The following is a 14,658-nucleotide window of genomic DNA, read 5'->3' as shown; positions in this document are numbered from 1 at the left end:
TCCCCTCTGCTGGCAGCCTCAGTCTCCCGCCCCCTGAACCCACACCCTTAGCTCTCTCGCCTCCGTCTGAGAAAGGAGGATCCAAAAGAACTGGGGCGAGCCAGCCCCGCCCCTCAGGCCAAGTGAGGCCTGCCACCTAGTGGACACAGGGAGGATCGTCAAGGCGGGCTGCCCTACGGCGCAGGAGGGGAGGGCCCAGAGCTGGAGCCCGGGGCGGGAGAAACGCCCCCTTCCAGACCTTGGGCTGAGAGAGCAGAGCCTGACCTCAGGCTGTGGGGCGATCGAAGCCCCCCTTCCAGACCTTGGGCTGAGGGCGGGGACCCAGACCGGAGGCTGGGGGAGGGCAGAAGAGGCGAGGCCTCGGGCTTCAGGAAGGGATGGGTGGCAAGGCCCAGGGGTGGGTTGGTCTCTGTGCTGAGAAAAGCAGGACAGAGACCAGCCCACCCAGAGATGCCCCCCACCCCATGCTGCCCAAATGGGGAGCCCCTGGGCAGCGGTCTTAACCCAGCAGCCCAAAGGTTTAAGGCCCTGGCTCTCCTCCCCTCCCCCTCCTCCCTTCCCCTCGCCTGGGCTTTTGACCCCTCCCAGCCCCTCCCCTCGCCTCCACCACCTTTGCCCGGTGGTGGTGACGTTGCAGTGTCTCTGGCGCAGACCAGGCCGGAGGCTGGGGCTGGATCCTGGCGGCCATGTTCTCCCTGCTGTCCCTCCCCTCCTGGCTCCCCAGCCTCCCCTCCCTTGAGTGGGGCTCCGGCCTCCTCGACGCCCTCCTGCAAGGTGAGCCCCTCCCCCATCCCCCTCAGCCCCGCCCCCTCCGGGGCACCAGCCCAGCGCAAGACGAGCCCCACCCACGTGCGTCTCCCACCGCCCCCTCCTCTAACCCTACCGAGCTGCCTACCCTCCCTACTAACCCCGTCAGGCCTCGTCGGGGCCTGCGGAGTCTCCGTCCTGAACAACCTCCTGAAGGTCTACTTCTTCGTGGGCTGTACCAAGTGAGTGCCCGCCTCCCCGACCCCCTCCCAGCCCCCTGGAGCCCACACTGCATGCGACTCTGGCCTCCTCCGAGGGGAGGACTGGGAGGAAGAGACCACCCATCCCTTACCCCCAGGGTGTGGCTGGGGGCACCGGGACCCCCTCCAGGGACGAGGCTGGTAGTTCTGCCCCTCTGCCCCGTGCCCTCTCTGCCTCCACAGTGACCCAGAGCGGCAGCTTGAAAAGGAGCGGCTGCGGGCCCAGTGGGCCTCGCTGGAGACTGTGCACCTGGCAGGGCTGGCCCTGATCCTGACCGTTGTGGGGGTTCGGGTGGCCGCCCTCGTGGTGCTCGAGTTCTCCCTCCGGGCTGTCTCCACGCTTCTGTCCCTGGACAAGGTAAGACCACAGGCAGGTGGTGGGTGAGGACTGCCCGGCCCTGGGCCCTAGTTTTCACCCCCAAATACAGGAAACTGGGCCGGTTGTCATCGCCAAAGCCGAGTCTCCACTCAGAGTGGACACCACCCCAGTCCAAGAAGATAACACAGCAGCTCCCGGATGTCGAGAGCTTCCCATGAGCCAGGCACCGTGCTAGATGCTTTGGGTGCATCATCTCATCCTCAGAACCACAGGGGGTAGAAGTCTGTTGTGATCCCGATCTCATACATGGGAAACTAAGGCTTAGAGATGCTACGTGGCTTATCTGTGGCCAACAACCAGCAAGAAGTAGAGTCGGGCTTTGAACCCAGGTCTCGAAGGCTTTGAGCCACCACCCTTCAGCAAGCAGATAGGTCCCAAGTAATAATCATGATTGAAATTAAGCTGAAAGAAATGATCCCAATAGGGCTTGACCTGAAGGCAATATTCCCTCTTTGGGAACGGCCCCTGAGGTTCCTTCAGGCCCCGGCCTCCCACAGAGTGGACCACCTGTACCTTGACACCCTCTGGGTCCCCGCGCGGTGAGGAGTGGCCTGAGCGCACACAATCGTGGCCCCTCTCTGCCACCTACCCCGCCCAGGGCGCCCGGGGCACCGAGAGGCTGCAGCTGTACCTACTGTGCCAGTACTCGCTGGGCTGCGGGCTGACCTGCAGCCTGAGCTTCCTGCAGGAGGGCGCCCCGCACCGCACGCTGAACCTGCTGCTGGGCCTGGGGCTGGCCGCACTGCTCCGCTCGGGCACCCGGCGCCTCCGCCGCCACGTCTGCCAGCTCTATGAGCTGCACAGCAGCCAGCGCTACTGTGGGGTCTGCCTGGGCCTGCTGGCTGGCGCTCGTGGCCTCCCCCGGCTGCTGGGCCGCGCCCTGGCGTTGACCTTTGCAGTGGGCAACATGGCAGCCGTGGCCCTCCTCAACCGGGACTTCCTGACCACCTCGGAGGCTGTGCGCTTCTGGATGCCGCTCACCATCTGTTACACCCTGCTGGTCATCTACATGCAGGGTGAGGGTCGCGGGCGGCAGTTCATTCACTCGACACTCACATCCCACCGTCTGACCCAGGCCCAGCGCTGTGCTAGGCCCTGGGGAGGCTGACGACACTCAGACCCTGCCCCTGCCATCCCAGAGCACCCAGCCTGCTAGCAGGGGCCATGCAGTGGGGCAGCTCAGATAAGGGTGCAGCGTGCAGGGGGAGTCTGGAGACACAGTACTTGAATTGGGCCTTGAAGGATAAGCAGGAGCCCCTGGGAGAGATGAGGGAGCAAAGGAGATCCTGGCAGAGGGAACCATAAATGCCAAAGCCCAGAAGTGAGACGAGGCAAATGGAGCGGATGAGGTTGGCTTGGTTCACGGGGGCCTGATGGAGAGCTATCATCATCCTGGCAAGGCAGTCTGATGAGAAGCCATAGCAGGGTTTTAAGCAGGGGAAAGTGACCTGCTCAGATCTGGGCTCTAGGAGGAGCCACCTGGCTGCAGGGTAGGGATGGGGTGGAAGAGTCAGGACGAGGAAGGGCAGTCAGGCAGAGCAGCAGGTGCAAAGGCCCTGAGGTGGGAATGAACCTAGCGTGCTTGGTGAAAACTTGGATCGCTGGGGCTAGAGAGCAAGGGAGACCAACTCAGAGATGAGATGAGGTCGGAGAGGGGACTCCAGTCACATGGGGCAGGACCTCACAAGGTGAGGAGTTTGGAGTTTACTCCAAATGCAGTGGGAAATCCTGGGAGGATTATAAGCAGAGGAATGATTTCATCTGGTTAGTGTGTTGAGAAGGCTGCCGGCTGCTGAGTACACGCTGAGTTGTAGGGTCAAGATCAGAAGACGGGAGCCCAGTGAGGAGCCTGCTGTGAGAGATGAAGGGGGCTGGGACCCAGATCTACTTGGTAGGAAGAGCTCATAGGGCTTCCTGATGGACCAGACAAGGGAGTGCAGGAAAGAGGAGTCAGGACGACTACTGTCCTGACTGCAGGGGGAGACCGGGGGTGGGCAGTGAGGCCTGGGAGGAAGAAGCGCCCTTGTAGTTGCTCGGAGTGGGGCTGCCTGGGGAGAGGAAGGCACGCGCTGAGGAAAGCGGGAGGGGGAGCTGGGGGGTCCAAGCAACCGACTCAGCTGGACCTCAGGGCAGGCAGACAGGCAGCCGGTGACAGGGACCGTGTCTCTGCAGAGGAGCAGCAGCGACATCCCGGCCTGCATAGCCAGGTCCAGACGGTGCTGGTACGCATGTGCGGCCTCTTTCTGCTGTTGCTGACCGTGGGCCGTTGGCTGGACCTCGTGGGCATCCTCACCTCCCTGCTGGGCGAGTTCTGGTGCCTGCTGGGCACCCGCACCCTGTTTGATCTTTGCCAGATACAGGTGGGCACCCCCTCCCTGAATGTGCCCCAGACACTGAAGCCCCACTCCAGACAGCCCTGGGAGCCTCGACAAGTTTTCAGAAGAGCCGGGGTGACCTCCCTTGGGGTGGGGGTCGGAGGCAGCTGGAATCCCCTCTCCCACCTGGGGTTAACTTTTGACCCCTCAGTAGCCACTAGGAGCGGGGCGGGCGCCCCCCACCCTATCCAGTTCCCCAGAGGACCCCGAATGGGAAGAAGGTCCTGAAACTCTCGGAAGGCTGAGGCCCCCCCTGCGGGATGGGGGAGTTGAGTGGCACCATCCATCCCTTCCTCCCTGCCTGCCCTCAGGATTTTCCATCCCAGAGGCCTTCCTCGTCAGCTCCAAGCCAGCCCCAGCCCTTGGCACCTGCCCAGCCGCAGGGGACGGCCCCCTACTGACTTACCTCAGCAAGGACCTGGAGTCTCTCAGAGCTGCCCGGGCTCACCTGGAGGCCTTGACCCCAGGATGCTGCCTGGCGGCAGAACGGCAGGGCTGCCCCCCACCTAGAGCACTGGGGGCCCCCGGGAGGGAGGGGAGGATTTGGGGCTGGGCCCCTCAGAGGGTAGGGACGCATGGAGGCTGCTGGGTTAACCCTCTTTTTCTCAGGGTGGGCAATGGATACAGCCCCTCAGCCCTGCCTTCCCGGAGCATTGGGGGGTGGGGAGAGATTGTATCCTCAGAATGGCTTCCCCCTTTACCAGCCTCCCTTGCCCTTTCCACAAACAGTAAAGGTGATTCTCTCAGATTTGTCTCAGAATCATGAACACACAGAGAGGTGAAGAGGCTTTTCTAAGGCCACAGAGCTCTCCGACTGAGGCAGGCTCCTGGGATATGGGCCAGCTGGGTCCCTGGGGTTCAGGAATTTAATATTGATGTGGCTGAGGACATGACAGGGATGCAGTGGCGTGGATGGGCACATGGTCTGGGACTCACCTGCTTCTTGGGTGGATGATGCCCACATCCTGTCCTATCCTAGGCTAAGAAACAACTGGAGGGAGTATGATGCCTAGGCCTCTGTTGGTGCCCTTGGTCCCCAGCCTCTGACCCTGACACGAGGATCCTTCCCGTCTCAGCCCTGTTCAGCCTTGTATCCCCTGCAGGGCCCAGCTCACGAAGGCCACAGAGTATGTGGGAAAAGGTTGGGTACCAGCTCCTCTGCTTATCTGCTGTGTGGCCTTGGGTAGGCCACTGCCCCTCTTTGAGCCTGTCAGAAGAACAACTACCATGTGTTGGGCACTGCGCTCAGCATTTTTTTGTTTTGTTTTGTTTTGTTTTGCAATACGCGGGCCTCTCACTGCTGTGGCGTCTCCCGCTGCGGAGCACAGGCTCCGGACATGCAGGCTCAGTGGCCATGGCTCACGGGCCCAGCCACTCTGCAGCATGTGGGATCTTCCTGGACCTGGACACGAACCCGTGTCCCCGGCATCGGTAGGCGGACTCTCAACCACTGCGCCACCAGGAAAGCCCCTGCACTGAACATTTTTATTATTTCATTTTAACATCAGCCCCAAGAGGCAGGTACTCTTATCCCTTTTTAGATTCAGAAACTGAGGCTCAGAGAGACTAAGTAACTTGCTCAAGGACACACAGCTAGTTAGTGGCAAGGCAGGATTTGAATCAGGTAGCCTGACCCGCAGAGTTCAAGTGCTGTGCATGTTCCCCGCTACCCACTTCTTGTTGAAGAATTGGGGCCAGGGAAACTAACAGAGGTGGGCATAAAAAATATGGCAGGTCCATTCCTGGTAGGTTCTGGAATGTTGTTCCCACCACCTTTTGTCCAGGTTAGCCTGAGGGTCTACCCACACCCATGTTCTCCTGCCCCAGGCACCCAGCCCACAAGGCAGTTTGTGTCCATGGGGATTGAGGGCCCCAACTCAGAGGCCCTTTCCCAGGAGGGACCCCATAAAGCAAAGGAGACTGCCAGCCAGGGGGCTTCCAAAGGGGTTGTGAGGGTCAGGTTGTCTGGGAGAGGCAGGGGAGGCACCAGGGAGGAGGTGGGACCTGGAGAAGGTTCTTCGAGGATTCCAGGCTCTAATGGGTCCCACTTCTCAGCAAAGCCCACTGTGGTCACCCAAAGTCTACTGCTTTGGAGCAGACAGAGTCTGGCCTAAGATTCCACTCCCCACCCTGGGTGCACCTGAGACACAGGGACAGGCTGTCCCCAAGGCCGGATGGGGCGGTTTCAGCTCATTCCTCCAGGAATGGCCACCAACGGACAGTTCGAGCCCAACTTCTGATCCCCTGCTCTCCATCCCACCCCCAGGAGGGGCCTTTCAGCTGCAGAGTAACTGAGGTGGGGGAAGTGCCTGTGGATGCCCCTCCCCCAATACAGAACCCCGCCCCCCTCTGCCTGGGAGTGTGCTTGGTTCCCTCTGGGCAGGAAACTTGCCGCAGTCTAAGAGGAAATGGCTCAGTTAGGTGAGCACAAGGCCAGCCCCTTGCCAGAGCCAGACTGCACACCGGGTTCCAACTCGGGCCTGATGTTTTTGCTGGAAGGTTCCCTGGCCTCCCAGCCCCACACACAGCCCGGGACCCGGTGCGGCCAGGGCTAGGAGGAGATTGGACTTGGCAGTCCTTTCCTTTTTATGGGCACAGGGACTGTTTTCCAAACAAAAATTGGGCCACGTGGGCTGGAATAGTATTCTTTTCTTATCTATTAAATTATTTTTGTGAAAAATCTGAGAAGGGTATAAAAATTAGATCACTCTAGTGAGCCCTACCAAACAGAGAACTAGACCTGAAGTCCAGAGGGTAGAGGAAATCGAAAAGGTATGGTCTGCAACAGGGGCATGAAGCTGAACTTGTTCTGCCACAGACCATGAGATCCCGAAACAGCATTCTTCTGAAGAGGTGGGAAACCCGAGCCCCAGTCCCTGCTAAGAGGGAATCGTACCTCTGGAGCACCTGGGATTGGGGTGAGTCTTCCTCCTCCCTCCTGAGCCCCCACACCTGTGGGTTTTCTGAGCTACGGCATTGTCCCTCTTGATGTCCTGCAGTCCTTCCCCTATTACTGAACATCTACATGGGGCAAGGCTCTGGGGCAAATACTGAGGATGAGCAAGATGCACAAGTAGCAACTGGTGCTGAAAAAAAAAAAAAAGTTGGGTATGGGGATAGAGTGACAGGGGTGAAGGAGGGTGTATTTGTTATCTACAGCTATGTAGCAAATGACCCTGAAACAGCAGCGTAAAACAACAGACACTTATTGTCTCACTTTTTCTGGGGGTTGGGAATCCAGGTGCAGCTTGGCTGGGTCTTCTGGCTCAGAGTCTCACAGGCCACAGTCAAGGTGTCACCCAAGGCTGTGGTGTCATCCTAAGGCTCGACTGGAGCAGGATCCACTTCAGTCTCACTCACATTGCTGTTGGCAGGATTCAGTCTATCACGGGCTAGTGGACTGAGGGGCTCACTTCCTCTCTGGCTATTGGCCAGAGTCTCCCTCAGTTCCTTGCCACATGGGCCTCTCCATAGGGCAGCCCACAACATGGCAGCCAGCTTCCCTCTGTGATGCAAGTCAGGGAGACAGACAGAAGATGAGCAGGACAGAAGTCGTCTTTGTAACCCCGTGTTAAAAGCGACATCCCACTCTTTTGCTCTATTCTATTGGTTAGAAGCAAGTCGCTGGGTCTAGCCCACCCTTTAGAGAAAGGGATTACACAAGGGCATGGCAGAGGGCGGGGGTCCTCAGGGGGCCGTTTTAGAAGCTGCCTTCCACAGAAGGCTTCTTTGAGGAGACCTGAATGGACTGCAGGAGCAGGCCAAGTGGAAAGCTGAGGGAAGAACACCCCAGGCTGAGAGAATGGCACAGGTAAAGGCCCTGAGGTGGGAACAAGCTGGGAGAATCCAGGAATAGCAGAAAACTTAGCATGGCTGGAGCATCACAGAGAGGATGGAGTGGCAGGAATGAGGTCCCAGAGGTGGGCAAGGACCAGATCGCTCAGGGCCACAGCCAGCATTAGGAATTTATTCCCCTGTGATGGGCAGCTAGTGGAGGGTTTGCACATGGAGGTGACATAATCTGACTTTTACGTTTTTTATTTATTTATTTATTTATTTATTTATTGCGGTACGCGGGCCTCTCACTGTTGTGGCCTCTCCCGTAGCGGAGCACAGGCTCCGGACGCGCAGGCTCAGCGGCCACGGCTCACGGGCCCAGCCGCTCCGCGGCACGTGGGATCTTCCCGGACCGGGGCCCGAACCCGCGTCCCCCGCATCGGCAGGCGGACTCTCAACCACTGCGCCACCAGGGAAGCCCCCTGAACATGTTTTGAGAGATTGATAAAATTTCCTGGTCAATTAGATGTGGGCTTGAGAGGAAGAGAGGAATCCTGGGAACTCTTTGCTTTGGGACCTGAGCAACTGGGTGAATGAGATGAGGGCCTCCAGGGACAGAGCAGGGCTACGCCAAGCAGGTGTGGTCAGCATCAGTGGAGGGTCCAGGTGTTGTGAGGTGTGTGACGTGGTCTGGAGTTCAGAGGGACCTCGCTGAAAGAGCTGCAGAAACCAATCCTGAAGGCTGAGGGGGAGTTCCCAGGACATGGGGTGGTGGTGAAGCCCAGGCAGGTCTCAAGGCTCCTGAGTGGCCTGAGGGATGGAGGAGGGGTCGGGTCGGTGTGGCTGGAGCCGAGGGGGCAACGGGCACAGTGGCGGGAGATGCTGTCCCTCCCGGAAGGGCTGGGGCCAGATCGCCAGGACGGGAGGGGTTTCGCATTTTCCCCAAGAGCGGCTGGAGCCACAGAAGGGGTGTCGGGGCCTGTGATGACCACGTGCTGCTTTAGCGAGATGGCCTGGCCGGCTTGGAGAGTGGATTGCAAGGAGGAAGAGCAGGGCGCATCCGATTTTAGGGGTCTCCTTTAGGGACTTCCCTGGCCGTCCAATGGTTAGGACTCCGCACTTCCAAGGCAGGGGGCGCAGGTTTGATCACTGGTCAGGGAACTAAGGCCCCACGTGCCTCATGGTGCGGTCAAAAAGAAAAAAGAAAAGGTCCCCTTTAGAGAAAAGAATACAAAATTCATATGAAAGTGAATATTGATTGAGAATGAGAAAGAAGAGCAGGACGAGCTGCTGGAACCCTGGAGATTTGGGTCCTTCCTCTGACATCTCTGTGGGCAGTTTGCCAGGAACACTTAGAGAGAAATGTTTCCTGAGTGTAACCTGGCTGCCCCTCCCTCCTAGAACACTTCATTACTTCCAGAGACCCCCAGTCCTCACAGGGGGCGTGCAAGTGAGAGGCCTGAGCATAAGTTTCGTTAACTTCACAGTAAGCCCACCTCTGCGGAAGAGAGAAGTGGGGAGGCCGGCGAGGGGCCCTGGCAGGGTCTAGGCCACATTACACTTCAGCACGGAGGCGTCTCAGGGATGGGGGTCCTCACTGCCAGAGAACAGTGAGGTGTTGGATAGATGCTGCCAGGGGTGGAGGCTCGCAGTGAAACGGGAGCTCAAGGAGGGGCCTGGGGTCGGTGGGGGAACGGGGCCCTGCCCCTGGCAAGCAGCCGAGGGCTTGGGGCAGGCTCAGGGACCCTCCCAAGAGAGTGATGCCAGGACTTCCTTTCCTCTGTCCACATAAGGGGCTCTGACCTTCAAAGCCTGGGTCAAGGAGGGGCCTTTCCAGCCCACTGAGACTCACGCCCCCCCCCCATGGCCACCCCACACGTCCCGCCCCTCACCGTGAAGCCTGTGCGGGTGTGCTTAGTTGAGGGGGGGCCGTGGGAACCAGGGTGTCCGGCCAGAGCCAGCTCAGGACACTGGACCGGGAGGGGATTAAGAGCCAGATGTTGTTGTCATGGCCAGGTCTAGAGGCCAGGCCCTGCCTGGCCCAAGTGGACACAGGCTTGGGGCCTGAGAGTGCGGAACTCCATGTGGCTATAACTGTGGCTTGGTTACTCCCTACTTGGTTTTTGAACAGTTCCCTACACACTTGGCCTGTTTAGTAAAAGGGCTTGGAGATAGACTACATGGGCTTGAAAGAAGCTTCCTAACGGAGATGACCCTGAGCAAGTTACTCTCTCTGTGCCTCAGTTTCCCCACTTGTTGAGAGGACTGAACAGGTTGATGGAGGTAGGGCACTTAGACCGGAGCCTGACTGTGGCCTCTAGTGCCCTCCGCGTCGCCCCCTCCCCACAAGGGACTGCAACTCAGTCTCGGCCAAGCCCTTCTGATGTGAAGGGTCAATGAACACAGCTGAGTAAGAGGGAGTGGGAAGGAGGCACTGGCTCAGGCGGCAGAAGCAGGAATGGATCTCAGCGAAGGAAGAGAATGAAGAGGTCTCCTGCCTCCCCGTTTTGTCCACCAGACCGCTCCCCAGGTAGAGGAAGAAGAAGCACGTTTGCATTTTATTTGCAAAGAGCTGCATGAGGAATTATGAGCCTGAGCTCCGTATTTTTCTTGCCTTATTTTCCCCCAGCCTTCGGGACGGCCTTTTAAGGAGTTGATTGTTCTTTTCTCTATCTTCCCAGAGAACACTCAAGGTTCAGAGAAATTAAGTGACTTGCTCAAGGTCACAGAGCTAATAAGTGGGGGAGCCAACATCCAAATTCAAGTGGGTCTGACTCCAAAACCCAGGCTTCTTAACGGCTCCCTACCCTTTACTACTTCTCATGTGATTTGCGTATGCAGCTACTTAAGACCCCCTACTCTTACTCCTGCATTTCATCAGAATTACTGAGACCCTACTATGTGCCAAGCACTGTGCTGGGTGCTGGAGACATGGAGAATAATAAGACACAGCCCTGCTCCCAGTTTGGTGGGTAAAGCATATTGGTTCAACCCAGCAGCCTTGAAATGAATCCGTAGGATTTACATGAGTCCTGACACTTGGAGGCATCAGGGCAGGCTTCTCAAAAGTGGTGACAGTGGTGCAGAGTTTGGAGGAAGAGATGATCCAGACCCATGGAGTCTCACCAATATTCCTCATGACTTTACTTTCAGCAACAGAAATAGTTTTAACTGGTTGAAGAAAAATGAAGAAAAAAGAGAATGCATTGGCTCCAGAGATCCAGAGGTAGGACTTCAAGCATGGCTGGATCCAGCAGCCTAAGTGATGTAATCAGTTATCTCTCCTTTTTTAAAAAAAATAAATTTATTGGGCTTCCCTGGTGGCGCAGTGGTTGAGAGTCCGCCTGCCGATGCATGGGACACGGGTTCGTGCCCCGGTCCGGGAGGATCCCACATGCCACGGAGCGGCTGGGCCCGTGAGCCATGGCCACTGAGCCTGCGCGTCCAGAGCCTGTGCTCCGCAATGGGAGAGGCCACAACAGTGAGAGGCCCGTGTACCGCAAAAAAATAAAAAAATTTAAAAACAAAATAAATTTATTTATTTTATTTATTTATTTTTGGCTGCATTGGGTCTTCATTGCTGCACACAGGCTTTCTCTAGTTGCGGCGAGTGGAGGCTACTCTTTGTTGCAGTGTGTGGACTTCTCATTGCAGTGGCTTCTCTCGGTGCAGAGCACGGGCTCTAGGCATGCGGGCTTCAGTAGTTATGGCTTGCGGGCTCAGTAGTTGTGGCTTGCGGGCTCTACAGCGCAGGCTCAGTTGTTGTGGCGCACAGGCTTATTTGCTCCACAGCATGTGGGATCTTCCCGAACCAGGGCTTGAATCCATGTCCCCTGCATTGGCAGGCGGATTCTTAACCACTGCGCCACCAGGGAAGCCCATTATAGATTTGGGTCTCCTTCTCTATCATCTTTGCCCTGCTGTCCTCTGTCTTGGTCCAAGTGTTGGCATAAATGGTGCCAAGCTTGCATTCCTGTCACCCTGGAAAAATACTGCCTCGTTCTACATAGTTCCAGCCAGGCATTGAGAGTGGGAGTGAGTTTCCCAAAGAGAAATTGGGTGCTGCTACCAGAATCCGAGAAAGTGACGCTAACTGACAGGAACCGTTGATGTGCCTTGGATTCTCCAGCAGAACCAAGTCTTCCTTCCCTTCAGCACTTTTGTCCATCTCACTATAATATCCCCAAACCTCTGTCCTCTATATGATGGGAAGAGGAAAGCAACTCACCTGAACACCTACTAAGCACCAGGAAAATTCATCCCAACAAATCCTCACAAAGCCACAGGGAGGTTCTGCTATCCCAGGTTCACAAGAGGAAACTGAGGCTCAGAGAGAAGTGACTTGCCCAGGGTAACAGGCTGGCATGTGAGAGAGCTGCGGTCACTCACAGATGCTGATGTTACTCATATCTGTGCTTGCCCCCCTCCCGCTTCAACCTGCCCCTGCTACAGCTTGTGGGAGCCCCCACTTCCCTGCACTGCTGCACCCCTGCCCAGCCCCTAGCACAGTAGGTGCTCAGGAAACAAGTGTTGAACTGACCTGACTTCAAGCAGGCAGAGTGGACAATGGGGGGAGGGGTAGGAGCAGAACCGGGACAGGGAGGCCCAGGGGGGGTTCTGAGGCTGTTTGCCAAGCAGTAGACCCCAACCCGGGTGTATAATCTCAGCTCCACACGTGGGCACCCCTAGGCTAGGACTGACAGTTCTGCTCTGACCTGGCCCAGGCGGAGCCTGTCCAGGGGAAAGGCAATTGGACCAATGGATGCTTCCCCACCTTGGGGTCACCGGCTCCCTGGGGGCTGCAGCTCAGGGAGCCTCAGAGGAAAAATCACAGAGGGGAGGACACCTCCATGCCACTCTCCCCAGGCTTGTCACTCTTCCTGGATCTAGCTGCAGAGCAAAGGGACCCTGTGAGCAGAGAGCTCTAGAAACCAGGTGAGAGTGACGTGGGAACAGCCAGCGCCACCACTGGTGGGGCACCAACTCTGGACCAGGCCCTGGTGCGCCCTTTCCCTGCCTCTGTCCCCAGCAGCTCTGCAAAGGGGAGCTTTCATGTCTTCATTCGAGGGCAATCAGTCCAGCTGCCCCATGTTACAGGTGAGGAAACAGCCTCCGAGAGGGAAGGAACTTGTCCAAGGTCACAGCCAGCACCAGGGTGCTAGGAGTTAAGCCTAAGTCTGACCCCAAAGCCCATGTTTTCCCTACTGCCTTCCTCTCCCGGGAATGCCCTCCCCCATTCCTCTTGTGGCTGGTTCCTCCTATCTCCTCCCAGAGAGGCCTGCCCGAGCCCCACCCACACCCCTTATTCTGTCTCAGCCCCTTGCCCGTTCCTTTATAGCACACATCACCGCTGGTAATTATATTCATTTTTCTTGGGAGTTCCCTGGTGGTCCAGTGGTTAGGACTCAGCGCTTTCACTGACTGCCAGGGCCTGGGGTTCAATCCCTGGTCGGGGAACTAAGATCCCGCAAGCCAGCCGAGGACACAGTAGGTGCCCGACTGCTCTGTGGGCAGTAGGTGCCATGTTCCCCAGCACACTGGACAGCAGAAAATATCCCCACTGCCCTGGATCTTGCCCCTGTCTCCCACCCCTTCCCTGCCACCCAGGGTCTCAGCTGCCACGACCTTAATAGAAAATTGAGCCCCCTTGCTCAGGGGCTTGGCAGAAAGCTGCTCGAGCCTGGCAGGACAGGATGGGGGGAGCAGGGCCTCTGAGCTGGCAGACAAAGGGCGTGTGTTCTCATCCAGTGCACTTCCTGGGTTTCCATTGCAGGAAGCCGGGCACCTGCTAAGGTGACACCGACACCAGGGCTGGTGCGGGAGTCCCTTGTCCAGGACGCTCCTCTCCACCCTGGAGCAGCGGCAGAGGTGGGACGAGCGACCAGCGGTGTTGGACAGCCGGTAAGTGGTGACAGCTGGACCTCACATACCCCTTGGACCTTCCCCCTTCCCAAGCCAGTCTTAGCCCAGAGCAGGTGTGGGGAGGCCTGGCTCCTAGGTGGAATCGCTGTGACCTTAGACAAGGCTCCAGATCAACCCTTCGGTGCCTCATTGTCCCACCTGGAGTTGCGGTAGGTGGCTCAGGGGTGTATCATGGAGGAGAGGGAGGGCAGCTCCATTTTTATTTGTTTTAAATAAGCTTCTGGGTCACAAAGCAGTTAAAAAGGGGGTTCTATGGCTGAAAGTGTCTGAAAACCCCTGGATCGCACTTCCTCCTTAGGGTCCTTCCTGTGGCTGACGTCCAGTGAGTGGTTCCCTCCTTCCTCCTGGGGGAAGGCATAGGGATCTTGCTCTGAGCAGTGCTGCAAAGGGAAGTGACCTTGCCAAGCTGGAGAATGAGCCTGAGCAGGGGCTCAGGCAGCCTTGAGTGTGAACCTCCCTCTGCCAAAAAGCGAGGGAGTCACTTCTCTTCCCATCTTGAAGGGTAGCAGTTGTACCAGCCCCTGGGACCGCAGGGCAATGTGTGTGCCCCGGGGCACCCGCTGGTCTGGGTTTGAATCCAGCTCTTCCACTTGCCTCTTGTGTGACCTTGAGCCTCTCTGGGCCTCAGTTTCTTGTCTGCGAAGCAGGGATAATCAGCCCTTTCTCATAGGGCTCTCCCGGGGATTAAATGGAAAGGTGTGTAGGCCGGGCATCAGATAGAAAGCCCCTATAAATGGCAGCTACTGTTATTTCTGTTGTTATTGTAGAGTGGCTGAGAGGATCGAATGAAAAAAGGGATGACAAGGGGGACGGGAGCGGTGACAAGACGTAGGTGAGGGATTTAAGGAGGCAGGATGAGAAGGAGGAGCCCGGGACACGGTGTCCAGGTCCCCCCCAACCCCCACGAGTGTGGGCCCCACAAGAGCAGCCCCAGAGCCCTCCCCGCCAGCACGACTGCAGCTTTGGGCCCACAGAGGGGAGCCGGACCCTGCCTGGCCGCCCCACAGATGGCGCCGGGTCCCGCGCTCCTCTGGCCTCAGCCACTGTGGCTTTAATCAAAAGAACAATCTGTTTGCCTCTGAATCAGACCCAGATTCCTTTTCCCAGCAATGTTCCCTGGGCCTCCAGGGACTCAGGCGGCCCATCCAGGCTCCATCTCCTGCCCCAGAGCCCAGCCTCAGCTTCTCCCTCCCCATTC

The 14,658-nt window shown here is 57.8% G+C and overlaps 1 protein-coding gene across 4 annotated transcripts; it reads left to right on the top strand.

Moving 5' to 3' along the window:
* Window positions 1-571: 571 nt before the first annotated feature.
* On the top strand, window positions 572-13,349 carry TMEM82 (transmembrane protein 82). 4 transcript variants are annotated; one of them, XM_081255838.1, is made up of 8 exons: window positions 572-774; window positions 917-989; window positions 1,191-1,365; window positions 1,985-2,402; window positions 3,559-3,746; window positions 6,580-6,679; window positions 10,692-10,764; window positions 13,312-13,349. In XM_081255838.1, the coding sequence occupies exons 1-7, from the start codon at window positions 687-689 to the stop codon at window positions 10,715-10,717; spliced, it is 1,068 nt and encodes a 355-aa protein (XP_081111964.1). In that variant the 5' UTR covers window positions 572-686; the 3' UTR covers window positions 10,718-10,764; window positions 13,312-13,349. The 4 variants fall into 4 exon arrangements, 3 of the variants coding, with proteins under 3 accessions (XP_081111964.1, XP_081111963.1, XP_081111965.1); XR_014017557.1 differs by lacking the exon at window positions 6,580-6,679 and having other exon boundaries at window positions 13,312-13,337; XM_081255837.1 differs by lacking the exons at window positions 10,692-10,764; window positions 13,312-13,349 and having other exon boundaries at window positions 6,580-6,801.
* The last annotated feature ends 1,309 nt before the right edge of the window (window positions 13,350-14,658 follow it).

The sequence above is a fragment of the Mesoplodon bidens genome, assembly GCF_964165515.1.
Source record: "Mesoplodon bidens genome assembly, chromosome: 2".
NCBI classification, from domain to species: domain Eukaryota; kingdom Metazoa; phylum Chordata; class Mammalia; order Artiodactyla; family Ziphiidae; genus Mesoplodon; species Mesoplodon bidens.
Note: the sequence above shows the minus strand (reverse complement) of the source record. Positions and strands in the feature narration are given on the sequence as shown.